The following is a 13,532-nucleotide window of genomic DNA, read 5'->3' as shown; positions in this document are numbered from 1 at the left end:
GGATACAGTTACCTAATTCTGCTTTTGACTTTAGTGAGGATCCTGTCCTTGGTTCTGGAGGTTAGCATGAAGTCTGTAAGGACTTTGTTATTTCTTTGTAGATGAACTGAAAACCAGCATCCGCAGTAGTTTTCTGTTTGATTCCTTAAAAATCAGTGACTGGTTTTTAAAATTTGGTCTCTATCTTTTTAAAACTATTGTCTACCTTATAAGGGTTTTAAAAATAATTTTTATCTTTTTATTATTTTTTTCTTTTTTTTTTTTTTAGCTGTCTGCACTGTTTGCCCTTAATTCCCCAACCAGGGATATAACCCATGCCCTGTCCCATGAGAGCGTAGCGTCCCAGCATTGTACCCCCAGGGAATTCCTAAGATTTTTTAAGAGTTTTTATCTGAATCTTTACTGAGCCTTATTGTTTGTCACTAGCATTCTATTTCATTTTAATTATCAGGATTATAAAGTTCAAGGAAGATAACTAACTGTTCCGCTGAAGTCAACAAAAACTAGCAATTCATACAAATAGCTAAACTCCAAACAGTACAAATTCAGTGCTGCTTTAATGCAGGTTTTTTCCCAGCCTTGGTGATTTTGACATTGGGAACAGGTTAACTCCACGCTGCGGGGCTGTCCTGTGCCCTGTGAGGTGTGGGCGGTGTTGCCGGCCTTCACCCAGTAGCTTCTGTAGTAACCCCACTTGTGACAACCAGAAACGCTGGCTGATGGCCCTTGGTTGGGAGGGGAGGGTGATGGAGTCGGGCCTGGTTGGGAATCACCAAGGGTCTCTGAGAAGGACGTTGCATCCCGTCCGCAGAAAGGTCACGCAGTGAGGACTGACCGGCTAGCCATCTCTGTATGTTTCAGTAACTGTCTTTGTTGGCAGCTCATTTTGGGCTTCCCTGGTAGCTCAGTTGGTAAAGAATCTGCCTGCAATGCAGGAGACCCCGGTTCGATCCATTGGAGAAGGGAAAGGCTACCCACTCCAGTATTCTTGGGCTTCCCTGGTGGCCTAGCTGGTAAAGAATCCGCCTGCAGTGTGGGAGACCTGGGTTCAGTCCCTGGGTTGGAAAGATCCCCTGGCAAAGGGAAAGGTTACCCACACCAGTATTCTGGCCTGGAGAATTCCATGGACTGATTAGTCCATGGGGTTGCAAAGAGTTGGGCACCATTGAGCGACTTTCACCTTTGGGGCAGCGGAAATTTACAAAAATAATCCGCACACACATGTGCACGGCCCTTTTGTCGTTGCCTTAACACCCAGCGGAAAGTCCTGCATCTAAAGTGTGAATAGGAGGTGCCTGGTGTCCTGACACACACTGACCAGTGTCCTGGGGCCCCGGTGACCAACCACAGTACCACAGGCTAGGGGCCCAGTCAAGGTGGCAGAAAGGCCACACGCTGCCCAGAGGCTGCAAGGGAGGGTCCCTCCTGCCTCTGCCAGCTTCCGCTGACCCCCGATGCTGCGCTGTGGCCAATTCCGACCAGTCCCCACCTCCGTCCGCCCGTGGCCCCTCTCCCCATGTCTTCTCCTCCTCTGACCCTCGGAGGATGCGGGCCATGGGATTCAGGCCCCCGCGGGTAACTAGGGCGGTCTCCCCTCCAGATCCTCAGTCAGTATCTGCAAGGACCCTGCCTCCCAACAGGGCCACGTTTCAGGAGGTCAGTTTAACCCACGGCAGCTGCACGCAGGGACCCTATGGCTTGGTCGCAGGGTGGGGGTCTTGGACCTTTTCATCTGCTTTTCCATGTGGCCCTCACTGCTGCTGTCTGTCTTTTTTTTTTCTTTTTTTTTTTGTGGTCTGTGCAGATTCGGGACCCGAAGACCCTTCTTCCCATGCCGGGGGTGATGGTCGGCGACATTGGGAAGAAGCTGGGGCAGAACGGCCTGGACAACGGGTGAGTCCAGCCCTTGAACTTGATGGTCGCTCCCTTGATGGGCCCATACTGCAAGGCTGCCCACTCAGCACTGCCCACCCTGGAGCCCACTGGGCCCCTCAGTGCCGCCCCGCGCCCTGCAGGATGCGCCGCACCTCCACACGCAGGACCCTGTCGGGAAGGGCGGATTCTGCTCCAAGCCCAGCCTCAGGAGCTGTTAAGTGGCCCTGCGTGCTGAGCAGCGAACTTGTCCCTGGCAGGTGGCCACTCCAGCTCTCAGCCCAGAATCAGGGGCTGAGCCCCTGGGTCCTCAGCCCGAGACCCCGGCGTGCTCCCCTGGACTGGAGCTCAGGCACTCAGCCCACGCCCACACTGTTCTGTGGGTGAAGCTGGGGTCTGGGTAGTGGAGGCAGTGTGGTGTGAGATGAGACCTGGGCCTGGGGAGCTGGAGGGGGCAGGTGGGCAGGACAGCCATGTTAGGAGGGGCCTTGCAGCCTCCAGGAGGGATTCTCTGGCTCACTCAGGGCACAGATTTGGGAGTGAGACGGTTTGGGTTCAGATCCCGGGTCCAGCCCTGCCTCTTGGTCTGAACTTCAGCAGCTTTCCCAGCCTGTCCCCTCGCCTGTCTGCTCGTCGGCGATGTCCCCATGGTGGGCCCCTCACATAGCCCTGCCTGGGGGCTGGGCGTGTCTCCCCAGCTGTGAGCCACCCGTCGGTGCCCCCTCACCTGAGCGTTCGGGCAGGACTCACCTGCCATCTCCCAGAAATTCTGGCTGAGACGCTTGGCGCCCCTCTGTTCTCCTGAGATGCTTCCCATGTGGGGAAGCAGAGCTGGGAGGTTCCTTAGTCTTGTATCTCACGCTGCATCTTAGGAACGTCTGTGTACCTGCCGCTTTGCAGGGAGAAGCATGCCCGGCCATAGTTGGAACCCTCTGGTTACGCTGACTTTGGTCGTTTTGAATATAAATCAGGAGGCAGAAAAATAAATAAATAAATAAATCAGGAGGCAGGTCTTCTCCGAGACAGAAGCCGGAGCAGGCGGTCGGCCTCCCAGCACCCGGAGGGTCCTTTCTGCTGTCCCTCCCCATAAGTTGGGGAGCTGGTGGCCTGTAGAGTGTCTCAAATCTCCGCTCAGACCCTCAGAACAGGTGAGGCCCCAGCCTGTGCCCGAGAAGGGGAGAACCATCAATTTTTTTACTCTGTAGCTTGAGGAGAAGATGGCAGGATGTTGTTAAAAAGCAAAATCAGGCCTGCACACGCACAAGCCTCCTAACTAATAGCCGTCGAGAGTTCTGAGTGCCCCTCTTGCTGGCCTGTGAGAAGACCTGTTAGTTACCTGGTGGGGAGGGGGCGTAGTTCCATCCATCGTGGCTTGGTGCAGGTGCGTGGGGCCCCTGGTCCTCTGGGCAGTCGGCGGCATCGCAGGGGCCATGAGAGCGTTGCGGGTGGAAGGCCCTGTCGCCTTTTTAGATCTGCGTGCCCTAGCATGGGGCCCAGAAAGCTTGTGTGTGGCAGCTATGTCTATGCTGGGTCTGTGAGCCCACGTGCAGCCTGGAGGCTGGTGACCCTCCAGCCGTGAACAAGTGCTACCGGGTCACTGCAGTCTGCGGACGGCATCAGGCGGGCTCACGAGTTCCCAGTCCCCATACGTTTTGGTTTTTACAAGTTAGAACCTTTAACCTTGTTTTGGGACATCAGTGAAAGGCTCTGCACTTGGTTCCCCCCTCCAGTCAGCTCCTGTTTTAAAGACTGAGTACTGTGTCTAACTACAACGCCCCGCCCAGGAGACACAGTCACGCCAACATAGCAAAAAAAAGGGAAAGTGTTAATTGCTCAGTCGGGTCCGACTCTTTGCGACCCCATGGCCTGTAGCTCACCAGGCTCCTCTGTCCATGGGATTCTCCAGGCAAGAATACTGGAGTGGGTCGCTGTGCCGTCGTCCAGGGGATCTTCCCGACCCAGGGACTGAGCTCTGGTGTCCCACACTACAGGCAGAAGCTTCTCTGGACCACTAAGGCCCTCCTGCAAGTAAGCGTGTCCCGTGGGGGGGGGCACAGCTCTTGTAAGTCTCCGCCGTGCCAGCCTGGGGAACCGCCAGGGGGCAGCATGGTGACCACCCTGAAGCCAGGCCCAGAGTGGCCCCCGAGATCAGAGGCACTGTTCTGAGGGGATGCTCGATGGACGGGACGTGGAAGCAGCCTCACTAGGTCCCTGAGCCTTTGAAGGTTCTGTAGTGCCTGGGGCCCCTCCGCTCCCTGCCCCAGGCTGGGGCTCGGATAGGGGCCAGGGGCCCGCCTTGCTGGACATGCCGCTGTCCCTGCTGGTCGCGGGGCACATGCCCAGCAGAGGGCGCCCGGGATGGATTTGAGTCCCTGCTTCCCCCACTTGCCTGCTGCCTGCAGGGCAGCGTTGTGATGGAGTGACTTTTTGTCCAGAGACCTCTTGTATTTTAAAAAAAGCAGTAACAATTTGTAGGTAGATCACAGGAGCACCTGAGTCTGCAGGAAGGCTGTTTAGAAATCAGCGAAGTGAAATTTGCTCATTTGTGTCCGACTCTTTGCAACCTCATGGACTATAGAGTCCATGGTGATTCTCCAGGCCAGAATACTGGAGTGGGTAGCCTTTCCCTTCTCCGGGGGATCTTCCCAACCCAGAGATCGAACCCAGGTCTCCAGCATTGCAGGTGGATTCTTTTTTTTTTTTTTTTAATTTATTTACTTATTTTAGTTGGAGGCTAATTACAATATTGTGGTTTTTGCCACACATTGACATGAATCAGCCATGGGTGTACATGTGTCCCCCATCCTGAACCCCCCCCATCTCCCTCCCTATCCCATCCCTCTGGGTCGTCCCAGTGCACCAGCTTTGAGTGCCCTGTTTCCATGCATCGAACTTGGACTGGCAATCTATTTCGCATATGGTAATATATATGTTTCAATGCTATTCTCTCAAATCATCCCACCCTCCCCTTCTCCCACAGAGTCCAAAAGTCTGTTCTTTACATCTGTGTCTCTTTTGCGATCTTGCATGTAGGGTCATCATTACCCTCTTTCTAAATTCCATAGATATGCGTTAATATACTGTATTGGTGTTTCTCTTTCTGGCTTACTTCACTCTGTATAACAGGCTCCAGTTTCATCCGCATCATTACAACTGACTCAAATGCAGGTGGCTTCTTTACCAGCTGAGCCACAACAGAAGCCCAAGAATACTGGAGGGGGTAGCCTGTCCCTTTGCCAGGGGATCTTCCCGACCCAGGAACCGAACTGGGGTCTCCCGCATTGCAGGCGGATTCTTTACCAGCTGAGCCACCAGGCAAGCCCGTCTAGAAATCAGGGCAGGTGTAAATTATGTGGATTACTTTTAGTCAAATAACTCTGAAAGCAAGATAGTAAAGAGCCCTCGGGTGAGCTGTTGAGCCTCACCTTCAAGATGGGCTGCAGGCATCCTCGCGCCTGCTCAGTGGCCCCTTGGGAAGCGTCTGGTGGTGGGCGGGGCGGGGGTGTGTGCTGAGACCTGCTGGGTGTCTTTGGTCCCAGGTGGGGCTGGGAAGGAGCAAGGAAATTGTTAGGACCTGACGTGGGGGGCCCAGGAGGGAAGGGGTGCAGGGCCGGGAGCCAGGCACACTGCCTGTTCACATCCCCGTGTCACACCCGGTGCCCCCCAGCACACGCAGGTGCACACACACACACCTGTGTCCTCCACGGACCCGGGATTCTGGCCTGCAGGCCGGGCGGCATTCACTGTCGGTGACTCAGAAAAGAATGTGTGAAATTCTGATTTCGGTTAAACCCCAAGCGACTGCTTTTCCAAGTATAAGTACGTTCAGCTTGGTTCCATCCCCTGTGTGGCGGGGGCGGGTGAGGATTTTCCACTCCTTAAAAAGGGTGCTCCATGTCTATAGCAGCATACTTGGGAGAGCATCCCGCGGCCTTCCAGTCACGGGCTGGACCACACGGGGGGCTTCGGCACCGCAGCTAGGCATTCTCAGAACGCAGGGCTTGGAGGCCCACGGACGCCTGCTGCGTGGCCGCCTCCAGGCCAGCGCTTTCAGACACTCAGACCTGACCTGTGTTTTGTACACCGGAGGGAGACCCCTGGCCTGGACGCTGGTGGAGGCCTCGCGGCCTGACGTGCAGAATCCTAGTCGATTCCGAGGCATCTGGGAGCGGCCTCCAGTTGCCCCTCCCCTGGGCCTCGACTCTTCCCCAGTGGCACCAGCTGTGTCAGCCCCAGGCTGTCCCTGGACTTGGGGGTCCGTGCAGACTGTACCAGCTCCCAGGGGACGAAGTCTCACTCCTGGCTGGCTCATCCATGGCCCTGTCTGCTCGGTTCCGGGCACACGCCCCTTATTATAACAGGATGGCTTAGCTCCCATTGAGAGGCAGGATGACTCAGCGAGCGACGTGGACGGGACCACCCGGTGCTTGTCACGGGGAGGGGCGGGGAGGCATGGCAGGCCTCTCAGAGGAGGTGGCAGTGCTCAGAGGAGCCACCTGCCAGTCTGGAGAGGGCGTGGCCAGCTTGAAGGTCGCAGGCAGATGCTACATAGTGGGGAGCCTCGAGGAGCAGGCGGTCGTCCCGTCGGAGGGCTTACTGCATCCTCCTGCGGGTTTCAATTCTGCTGGTCCCTGGGATCCAGAGTTCTCGTGCCAGGCGTGACCATTCAGAGCTGAAGTGTGCCGAGGCCTCTGCCCCTGTGTGCAGGACAGGGTGCGGCGGAGGGGGGACAAGGTGGGGTTTGGAGAGACCAAGGCGGAGACTGTTGAGGAAATCAGAAGAGGCACAGACCGTGAGGACGCTGGGTCGGAGGTGGAGGTGAGCGTGCTGACTCTGGACGGTGGTGGGTGCCGAGCGCGGCCTGGGGATCCGGGGAGGGGCCGGGGGTGAGCTGGGGGCGAGGAGCCGTCCCCCTTCTCTGAAGGGCGCTGCTGTCCCTCACAGAGCTGCTTCCTGTGGTTTAGTAAGAAAGGTTCCACGTGGCGCTGAAAATGCTTAGAAACCCGATAAGGCTCTATGCTCGAGTGCCTTAAGTCGTGTCCACTTTACTCGCATCCAGCTCTTTGTGACGCCGTGGACTGCAGCCCGCCAGGCTCCTTGGTCCATGGGATTCTCCAGGCAAGAATACTGCAGTGGGTAGCCATGCCCTCCTCCAGGGGATCTTCCCAACCCAGGGATCAAGCCTGTGTCTTTTATGAGTCCTGTATTGGGCTTCCCTTGTGGCTTACCTGGTAAAGAACCCACCTGCAATGGGTTGGGTTCGATAAAGAATCTGCCCGCAATGCGGAAGACCTGGGTTCGATTCCTGGGTTGGGAAGATCCCCTGGAGAAGGGAAAGGCTACCCACTCCAGTATCACCGCCTGGAGAATTCCATGGACTGTACACTCCATGGGGTTGTAAAGAGTTGGACATGACTGAGTGACTTTCACTTCACAGTGGTCAATGATGCTAAGTATATTTGGGCTTCCCATGTGGCTCAGCTGGTAAAGAACCCACCTGCAATGTAGGAGACCTGGGTTCCATCCCTGGGTTGGGAAGATCCCCTGGAGAAGGGAAAGGCTACCCACTCCAGTCTTCTGGCCTGGAGAATTCCATGGCGTCCATAGAATCGCAAAGAGTCCAGCACGAATGAGTGACTTTCACTTTCCTAGATCACTCTGGGCTCCCCTGGTGGCTCAGAGGTAAAGCATCCGCCTGCAGTGCGGGAGACCTGAGTTCGATCCCTGGGTCGGGAAGATCCCCTGGAGAAGGAAATGGCAATGCACTCCAGTATTCTTACCTGGAGAATCCCATGGATGGAGAAGCCTGGTAGGCCACAGTCCATGGGGTTGCGGAGTCGGACATGACTGAGTGGCTTCACTTTCTTGGAGGCGCGTTCTTTCCCACTCACGCCACTTGGGAAGCCCTCGGTGCTCTAGCAACTGCTGACATCGATGGTTTGGGGTGTTTGTTTGGCAGTTTCCGCACCACCTGGTACTTTGTACAGCCTTGTCCCCGGACTCCTGTGAGTTAGAGTTTCCTTCCCGACAACCATAGAAAACACCTTTGATCACTGGCACATGCGCACGATCCCTGGGGATGTGTGGGCAGGCGTGTTCTCCAGCTGCTCAGGGGGGCTGACCCCTGCGTCTGGAGCCCCGATGGGACGGCTCGTCCTCCTGCTTGACTTGGGAGGTCTGAGGCCCAGTTTGCTGGCCCTGTCGCCCTGTGTGGGAGACTCTGGTGCGGGGTCCAAGTGCAAGAGTCAGAGATCCTCACGTTTAGGAAGAAGGTCCGCGTTTCCTGCTGGGACCTCATCTGGGCTTGTCCGGCCACGTCGAGGGCGTTCCCTCCCAGCGTAGGAGGAGCCTGTGTGCAGCCCTGAGGCCTGAGCCTGGGGGGCAGTGGGGGGCGGGGTCTCCAACATTACCAATAGATGGCGACCGATTTGTTTCACGCAGAACCCACCACTGGCACCACATCTTTTGTTTAAGCTTTCTCTGGGCAGGCTAGGCTGTCCAGTGGTTAGGACTCCACGTTCTCACTGCTGAAGGCCTGGTGGGTTCAATCCCTGGTCCAGGAAGTAAGATCGCTCAAGCCACGCAGTGCAGCAAACAGCAGCAACAACAAACGCAAAAACAAAGCAGTGAATAAAGCCCGCTTTCACAGGTGGGAGGGTGTGCTGAGATGCCCCGTCTCCCACGGTCTTCCCTCCTGCGTCTGCTCTCGGGGTTTTCCGGTCTCTAGGGGATTACCTCCCCTTCTGAGCTGTCCCCTGCTTTGATTTGACCAGGTTTCGGGAGTGGGAGGTGAGCCCCAGGGCCGTCCCCGCGGTTTAACCAGAAGCCGTGTCCCCACACAGGTTCGCCATGTTCCACAAGGTCAGGATTCCCCGCCAGGACCTGCTGAACCGCTCAGGAGACGTCACCCCTGAGGGCGCCTACGTCACCCACGTCAAGGTACCAGAGCCTCCAGGGCAGGGGGTGTCTGTGGGTGAGGAAGCCGTCCCCTCCAGGTCCGCAGGACATGCACCCCGCCGTGGGGGGAGGAGAGTTGCCAGGGGAGCCAGAGGCCTATGCGAACCTCTCCAGGATCAGGTTCTGGAGCCTCCACCAAGGAAGGGGGTGCCTGGGTCCACCACACCCCTGGGGGCCCAGGAATGACATCCCCCCTCCCCTCCTCACCAGCCCCCTGGGGTTACAGATGGGGAGGCTGCCCCTACCAGCGCTGTCCCCCACAGCAGGGAGAGGAAAGGGTTGCTGGGCCGGGCACCCACGGGGCGACCATGTCCTCCGCATCTGGGACTTAACCTTGCCCGGAAGTTCACTGAGGGTGGACATGTAGGGGCCTGGCCCTGGGCCCTTTCCAGGCCTGGCCAGGTCAGGGTGGCTGAGCCCTCCCGGTCCTGAACCCACAGCCAGGATGACCCAATGCCACACGTAGGCTGCTTGGAGCCGAGAGCAGGGCTTCAACAAATGTGTCAAGTGCCTTCCGATCAGGAGAGAGGCTGGAGGTGACAGAGGAGGCCATTCAGAAAAGGAAACAGTGATATGAAACCCAGGAGTACGGAGGTAGATGAGAGAACCCGGCAGAGGGGGTCGATCCAGCAGGGTTGAATATCAGTGAAGCAAGCGGCATGTGGGGATGGAGAGAGCCCAGAGACGGTTTGTAGAAACAGCGGAGACAGAGGTCTCTAAATTACAGAAGGAAGACTGCCTCGACTCGGGGGGCCCCACACAGTGGGTCAGGGGCTGTTTCCCCAGGCTCACTGTCGAGAAATACCAGAATCTCAGAGAGAAGACCCTGAGCCCCCCCGGGACAGGAGGCAGAGCAGCTCCCGTGGGATCCAAGCCCCTTTACCTCCGATTTTCCCCGCACAGCGCTGCCCGAAAGCAGTCAGGGAAAGGACGTTTCTTACCACGGATGGAAAACGACTGTACACGTGCTTTTTCCAAGCGCAGCTAAGATGCCACTCGTGCGCGAAAACACAGGAAATATTCATGGCCAGGGGCCTGGAAGGCGGCCGCACAAACACCAGAGAGGACATCGTTTTGGAAGAAAAGCCTGAATAATAAAATAAATGAAGCGGGAGAAGCAGCAGGGGTGAGGGAGGCGCACGTGATCGCGTCACTTGGAGAGACTGTCGGCCGATGTACCCGAGCGCCGCCCCTGGGCCTGAAAGCGGAGCTGCTGCTGGGGACCGTGGTAAGCACCTTGGAACTTACAACAGACTGGAAACAGAGGCACACAGGCAGTTACCTAGTTTTACACCCTGGTGCTGGGAAAGATTGAGGGCAGGAGGAGAAGGGGCCAATGGAGGATGAGATGGTTGGATGGCATCACTGTCTCAATGGACTTGAGTTTGAGTAAACTCTGGGAGTTGATGATGGACAGGGGGGCCTGGCGTGCTGCAGTCCATGGGGCCGCAGAGTTGGACACGACTAAGAGACTTAACAGCAACAACAAAAGATCACAGAGAACGACGGATGACCATTCCTATGACCATCACAGCCCTTGGGATGATGGCTCAACGGGGAGGCAGGAATCCCGGATTCTGGGGGGATGGCGCCCTTTTTATGAACAAGACGTTGGTGCCAGCTCTGTTCTCTGCCCTCACCTCCAGCCCTGCTCTCGGCACAGCCGCATCTGGTCCTCAGTGAGGTCGAGAGCAGGGCTTCCTGCCTCCATGTGGCAGCTCGTAGGTCTGCACAGATGGCGTGTCTGCCCAGGGCCCCTTCCCTCGTGTGGGCTGGGTGTCCCCCATACCGTCCGTTGACGGGCACACTGGCCCCCTGCTACTCAGCCCTCCTGGCTCCAGGACCCTGTGTCTGGGGTGCCCTGGGGGCTGGGCCTGGGGTGTTGAACGAGGACAGGCACGCCCCTCCAGCCCTGTGCCCATCCCTGAGGTGGCCCACGGTCCCGGGTCCTCTGCCATCTGCTCTCCTCCTACAGGATGTGGGGCAGCGCTTCAGCGAGTCCCTGGGTAGCCTGTCGTCTGGCCGGGTCGCCATCGTGGGCATGTCCGTCGTGAACCTGAAGCTGGCCGTGTCCATTGCTCTGCGTTTCTCGGCCACCAGGCGTCAGTTTGGGCCGACGGACAAGGAGGAAGTCCCGGTGCTGCAGTACCCGATGCAGGTAGAGCGTCTGCGGGCGTGGGTTCACTGGCTTTCCATCCATGTGCAAACACACCGCCTCTCTCGGGTCTCTACAGCTGGGTCACGGGGAGCTGACCGGGCCTCTCCTGGAGTTACAGTGTGACGCCAGGCCCCGGGAAGGGGCGCAACCTCGCAGGCCAAAGATGGGCTCCACGATGGTCTTTACTTGAAATGAGGGGCCTGGAGGATGCGCTCTGGTGAGGCGGGGCGGGGGCCAGGTGTGCACGCTCACCCTGTCTCTGGGGCCCTGCACATCCAGGCTGTGCTCTGGCACATCCCTTCATCCTGGGACACAGTGGCTGAGTGGGCAGCGGTGTTCATGGTGGCGTCTTTTAGCAGAGGGGACACTCCCCTCTCCAGGCCCTCCACGGTCAAGGCAACCTCGAGTGGCAGGGGGTGTGCCCCAAGCCGAGCATCACCTGGTCAGCTGGCCGGGGTGGGGCTGGGCGTGGCATTGGATCACAGTATGCCTCCACCAGCGTCTCTGCATCCCCAGCACTTCCATGCCCACCACGCAGCTGCCCTGCGCACCAGGTGGGCTGGTGGTCCCCAGGTCACAGGTGGGGCCCCAGAGGCAGCAGGTAGACGAGCCCCAGTCTTGGGCCCAGTGATGTGTGAGCAAAGGCGCATTTGAGTGAGAGTTTCAGGACGTTGTAACTGGATCGAATGTGTTTAACCCTTAGGACCACGAACCTGGTTTAACACCAAATGAGCAAGCGAGGAAGAGCCTCGTGCCTAGTTTGTGCCTGGCCGACACGCAGCGTCCACCACACCGCTGGGCCCCGTGGTCCTCGTGAGGTCACAGCATGCCCCGCTGCCTGGGCTTGAGGCCTGGCCTCAGCGGTCAGCTGAGCCCACCCGAGCCCCACGCGTGGGCTTCTAGCCCCAGTCCAGCCGCCCTTGCTGTGCGCCCCTGGGCGAGGCACTAAGCCTCTCTGCGCTCTGGTTTTCTCCTTTGCACGTTGGAGCGGCGATCACACCCCGCTGTGGGTGGTTGCAAGGACAAGCCACGTTAGGGCGGCAGCACGGTGACCACACGCAGGGGTCACTGGCGGTGGTGGTGGTGACTGCTCTGGGCCCTCTCAGCCTCCCCCTCCATCCTCGCGGCAGCAGACACGCGCTGCTGAAATGGACGTGCTCCCTCAGCCTCCGGGAGCCTGTTTCCCCTTCTGGCCCAGGGGCAATCGCTGTCTTCCTCCTAGGCTCACAAAGGGCAAGGCATTGCCAGGTTGGCCCCGTGCTCGGGCACGGTGACCTGGCTGTCTCAGTTGTATTCTGGTTCAGTGTTTACTCTGGCTGAGGGATCACATGGCCAAGACAGCAGAGAGAGCAGTGCAGGGCAGTGCCCGTGGGCGTCTCTCCTTGAGCGGGCCTGTCGGGGTGGCCGGGTATCAGGGGGCAGGTGCCGTGGTGGGGGGGTGGGGCGTCCGGGAGAGGTGAAGGGCCTTGTGCACTAACGGGACCATGGGGGTGGGTTCCAGCCACCCCCGCCCTGCTGAGGACACGGAGTGTTCAGGCGGGGATTTGTCCATTTCAGCAATGGCGCTTACTGCCGTACCTGGCCGCCGCCTACGCCTTGGACCACTTTTTCAAATCGCTCTTCCTGGATCTGGGGGAGCTTCAGCAAGGCCTCCTGGGGAAAGACCGGAGCGTCAGGCAGGTGAGAGCCCCCTGCTTTTTCTCTGCAGCGTTCATCCTCATTTAAATCTCACTGGGTTTGAACAGGGCGGGCTCAGCCTTTCTTTCAAAACAACATGGGTGTGTGGATCTGCAGGGATGACGCAGGCTCGTCCGACTTGACCCCTGGGCCGTGTCCTCCCGAGCCCGTCGAGGGGACGGGGGCCTTTTCGGCACGTGTCCGCATCCCCCATTCTCAAGGACATGCTGACACGGCTCCTGGTTCCTGTCTGTGAGTTCAGCTGTTGTTCTCTTCTGGAGAACAGGATGCTTTTGCAAAATCCACATTACCGGCCCCCTCCGTGGATTTCACGGTTCTGATCCTTTGGTAAACAACCCCACAAAAGGTCTGCGTCCAGCTGACTGGATGTGAGCTGACAGGCGTGGCTTTGTGCCAGATGCGAGCGTGCAGACCTGCTGAGATCAGCCCCTGTGCACAGAAAGGGTCTTCTGCTCATTTCTGTGTGTGGACGCCTCACGTGTTGATTTTTTTTCTGCTTCACTCTGCCTCCTGGGCATTGCGAAAAGTCACAGCGCAAGTGCATCTGAAAATTCATCAGAAATGCTACAGAGGGCGGGCTTACCAACCACGCCCTGAAAAGCCTGTATCGAATTAGCACATTTTGGAATATCCAGCATAGACACCCAGGCGTCAGGAGGCGGAGGGTGAAGGGGTGGGGGGCTGGCAGGGTGCACAGCCAGCCGCACAGTCAGGCTGACGTGACCCCAAGGACCGTTTCATCAGGAATGTGGAGCTAATGCATTTTTTTTTTCCCTCAAACATGAGTCACTGAAGTTTTGCCAGCTGACAATGGAATTGTCCTGTTAACAATGTTTTCAAGTGTCAC

At 57.8% G+C, this 13,532-nt stretch overlaps 1 protein-coding gene across 5 annotated transcripts in view; it reads left to right on the top strand.

The window, feature by feature from the left end:
• The window catches only part of ACOX3 (acyl-CoA oxidase 3, pristanoyl), a 49,380-nt gene that overhangs the window by 15,675 nt on the left and 20,173 nt on the right, over positions 1-13,532 (top strand). For all 5 annotated transcript variants that reach the window (XR_003035011.2, XR_003035010.2, NM_001103236.1 and 2 more), the window contains 4 exon segments: positions 1,805-1,893; positions 8,715-8,811; positions 10,805-10,987; positions 12,545-12,667. Coding sequence is in view for 3 of the 5 variants with exons in the window: in NM_001103236.1 (NP_001096706.1) it covers positions 1,805-1,893; positions 8,715-8,811; positions 10,805-10,987; positions 12,545-12,667 (492 nt within the window). In the remaining 2 variants the exon portion in view is untranslated.

This window comes from Bos taurus, chromosome 6, assembly GCF_002263795.3.
Source record: "Bos taurus isolate L1 Dominette 01449 registration number 42190680 breed Hereford chromosome 6, ARS-UCD2.0, whole genome shotgun sequence".
NCBI classification, from domain to species: Eukaryota; Metazoa; Chordata; class Mammalia; order Artiodactyla; family Bovidae; genus Bos; species Bos taurus.
Note: the sequence above shows the minus strand (reverse complement) of the source record. Positions and strands in the feature narration are given on the sequence as shown.